Here is a 3,910-nt window from a genome sequence, read left to right as displayed (position 1 = left end):
AGTTAGCCTCCCTGCACGCAGTTAACCTCCCTGCACGCAGTTAGCCTCCCTGCAGGCAGTTAGCCTCCCTGCAGGCAGTTAGCCTCCCTGCAGGCAGTTAGCCTCCCTGCACGCAGTTAGCGCCTCGCTGCAGGCAGTTAGCGCCTAGCCTTGGAGCTAAGCCAGGTCCTGGAAAAGAACGTTTCTTGCGCCGTGTCTATTTCTTTATTTTATTCTCTCTCCAATGCGTCTCCAGACCTGTCGATCACCTGCTAAACGTCTGCGCTGTGGCGAGAGGTGGTGAGCAAATACACTTCCTGTTAGCTCAGGAAGCAGCTCTCCTATATCTTGGTATCGCAGAGGAGCTGCTGCCCATCGACAACTTTGGCGCCCTAGGACGGAAATATGTCACCAATCCATCTAAAAATGGAACAACGCTTTACTTTCACTAAAGATTAAATATGTATCTTGCACATCTAAAACATACATATTGATATATTTAGAAAAATATTAAATGTTAATTTAAAATTAAATAATAAAATAAATCTATATATTTTATGTCTTAATCAGGGTCATTGGGTGGGTGGGGCGGCGCCCTAGCGCCCTCTATTGGCCAGCCGCCACTGCTGTTAACCCCTTAAACGTCAGAATAACTTCAGAATAAGCTGAGTTTGACGGAGAGACGTAGAGTTGCGTTTCTAGTTTGAGCAATATTTCCAATGTTACTCTGATTCATTCCTGATGAAAACAAAGATTAAACCTAATAAGACGTTTAAGATTAACCTTGAATTCAGCTTCCAAGGAGTCCTAGAGTTCACCCCCAAACTCTGCAGTATCCCGGCAACCACACAGTAACTGCGTTTCCGTTAACCATCAAATTGCACAAATTGTAATTGCAAAAAAAAAATAGCGTAATAAAAAAAACAAGAGAAATCTAGAAAAAGTTTTTTTTCTAAAAAAAAAAAAAAAAATCCTCAAAATGATCGTTTTTTCCGATTCAATGAGGTGATTTATTTATTTTTTGGTCATATTTATATCCTTATTTCGCATCACGAGTCATGTAATCCTGAACTGAACCGCCACCGGCAGCCATATTGGTACTCCCCGCTCCCACGGAGTCGCGCAATAGAAATGCGCCACTCCAGCTGATTGCATCGACTCATTGACTCTTCAGCAATCCCTCACACTAAGCCTAAAGATTTTTAATTTGGTGGATTTTGACGATGATCTTTGTCAGAGCTGCTCTGATTTCTGCTGTAGGGATGGATGTTCTGATCTTCCTTTCCTGTCTACCTCAGATGGAAAAGTTTTCGGGGGCGGTGCCTCGTGAGGACAGCCCCTCTCCCGTCTCCACGGCAGCAGAACCGGGTTCCGATCAGGAAGAGGAGCACGAGAACATGAAGAACATGCTGATCAGCGACAACAGCCTGACTGTAAACCCCCGAGGCCTGAGAAGATCCAGAGCAGTTCGCAGTAAGAACCGCAGAACTCTGAGCCGCATGGTTCTGCTCAGAAACCAGTCAGAACAAGCTGCTCTCTGATTGGTTCTGGAAAAAACCCAAATGAAAAAGATGGAGCCAGAGTATCCAAAAGCTTCTTATGTTGTGGATGGAAAGAAGTTCTGGTTCTGCTGCTCAGTCAGCTGAGCAGGTTCTTCTTGTGGTCCTTAGGTACCACAAGAACAGGCCTCAGAACCAAGGAGTCATCTGGAGGTCCAGAAGAAGCTTAATTCTTGGTTCTGACTGGTTTAATGTAGTTCTAAAGATCCACTTCCTGGTTCTGCTCCTGGTTAACGTTCTGGTTCTGATGTCCAGGTCTGAGTCCGAGGATCAGTACGCCCAACATGTCCGCCGCCAGAGAGGACGGGACCGTCTCCCAGGACGACGCCACCGATGACATCATGGATCGGCTGGTGAAGTCCGTGACCCGGAACCCGACAAACAGAACCGCCAGCCCTAAGAGCCGTAAACGGGCCCGCCTCAACAGGAAGTCCTGTAAGTCGATGTTTCCTCAGATCTGGGTTCAGATAATTGATCTTCTCTGCCTCAGAGGTTCCTGCTGTGGTTCTGCTGTGACCCGACTGGACCCATAAAATGGGACCCATCAGGTGGAGCAGCTGTAGGTGTTCTGGGGGAATCAAAGATGGCGCCTGTTGATGGCGCTCCAGTTAAACAGAGCAGCAGGAGTCAGAACTAGAACCTTTAAGGCGCAGCGGCTCTGCATTCGCTGAGGTCCGATGGATCGACTTCCTTTGGTACCAGAAGAAGACGGGACGTCTTCTAGAACCTTCCCGGTTCAGGTTCTGTTTGATGGCAAACAGCAGCTGTGTGTCCAAAACCTCTGATATCAGATCCCTTAGTTCACTTCCTCACCAAATCCCAGATGATCTGATGACCTTCAGGACAGAGAGGTGGAGGACGCACTGAAACCTGGCTGCTGCTCCGCATTCCTCTGCTCCTCATCTAATCATAGTCACTAGTTAATGACTCAACTTTCCTGTTATCAGAAGCTCTCTGAGGTCAGAAGGAGCCGAGCTGCAGCCTCCCTGATCTTCTCCTCCATCTGAGGATCTGAGCTTTACCAGAAGTTTCTCCTCCAGAACTTTCATGAACAGCTGCTGTAATAAACCAGGAACCGACTAAACGGTTTCATTCTTTAGAAAAGAAGAGATGGACGCTCTCCTTGTTCTAACCAGGTTCAGTTTTACCGGATCTGATCCGTTTCTCTCTTGGTTTGCAGTGAGGAGGACTCTGAAGAACGGTCTCGGTCCAGACGGGATCCAAGCTCTGGATCTTTACAACAACAAGCCAGAAGACAAAGTCTGACCCAGGAAGGTCGTCAGGAGGAGCATCTGCAGCATTTTAACCCAGCAGCAGCTTCCTCACTGATCTGAGCTCCAGGCAGCAGAACCGTTGGGATGCCATCAGAACCCTGAGCCGGTACCACTCATCAGAAGGTCCGGACCTTCTTATCGTCTGATCTCCTGCTGCAGTGTTTGTAGATGAACCTTCAGAGCAGCTGAACGCCAACAGAAGCTCAGAATGTTCTGATCCTGCTGCTGATAACCAGACAGAACACCTTGATTTATCACAGCTGCTGCCGACGCCAGGATTTACCTGCCGGGTCGACGGTTCCGATCCGGTTTAACGACCGGAGGCAGAACCTGAATACGGATCAGAAGCAGGATTTATTCAGATAAACTGATGGTTGCTGTTTCACTCCAGAACCTCCTGCTGAACCAGTTCTGCTCTGAGGTCCCAGTCCGTCTGTTCTGTTCGGTTCTGTCTGTGTTGCATAACTTCTCTACGGTTTGGAACCGTCACTCAAACATCACGGATGATCTCCCACCTTCGCTGAACGGTTGATGACCTCTGAGCTGCGGCGCCTCAGATGAGGACGTTCCGGGTCACATGGTACCAAACGGGCTCCTGCCTCCAGGTGTGTGGATGGGAGTTCACTGCTTTTAGACTTTGAGGTTTTCTCCTTCCTCCCAGAGATGAGGACCTTGAAGATGTTTTAGCTGTGGTTGATTGTGTTTCTGCTGTTATCAATAAAGGTTTCAATAAATAAGAAGTTTGATGGTTCTGGTTCTTTCTCAGAGACGCCTGAGGAAGCCCAGTTGGGTTTTTCCTCAGGTGCAGCATCCTGGTCCCCAGTTCCTCTAGGAGGAGGTCAGAGTTCTGCTCGTCATCAGGTTCCTCAGAAACATCATGATGAGACGGGGAACATCTGAACGCTGGAGATTAGAGGCGGGACATCTGGGTCCGTCTGAGAACCCATTCGGTTTGTTTATATGGCGCAAAATCACAACACGTCGTTTCAGGGCAAGACATGATCTTAGTGACGATTTTCGCTTCGATTTTGTGGTCGGCTCTCCACTCATGCTTGTAGCGACAGTGGAGAGGAAAAACTAATTTTTAACAGGAAGAAA

At 48.0% G+C, this 3,910-nt stretch overlaps 1 protein-coding gene across 1 annotated transcript in view; it reads left to right on the top strand.

Moving 5' to 3' along the window:
- fhod1 (formin homology 2 domain containing 1) overlaps nt 1-3,523 on the top strand; it is a 59,479-nt gene extending 55,956 nt beyond the window's left edge. The window contains exons 26-28 of the mRNA XM_015397342.1: nt 1,278-1,452; nt 1,794-1,973; nt 2,719-3,523. Of these exons, the coding sequence (XP_015252828.1) occupies nt 1,278-1,452; nt 1,794-1,973; nt 2,719-2,804 (441 nt within the window). The 3' untranslated portion in view covers nt 2,805-3,523. The remainder of the gene's footprint in view (nt 1-1,277; nt 1,453-1,793; nt 1,974-2,718) is intronic.
- Nucleotides 3,524-3,910: the final 387 nt, after the last annotated feature.

Source organism: Cyprinodon variegatus, unplaced genomic scaffold (genome assembly GCF_000732505.1).
Source record: "Cyprinodon variegatus isolate N-32 unplaced genomic scaffold, C_variegatus-1.0 Scaffold854, whole genome shotgun sequence".
NCBI classification, from domain to species: Eukaryota; Metazoa; Chordata; class Actinopteri; order Cyprinodontiformes; family Cyprinodontidae; genus Cyprinodon; species Cyprinodon variegatus.
This window is presented reverse-complemented; position numbering and strand designations above follow the sequence as displayed.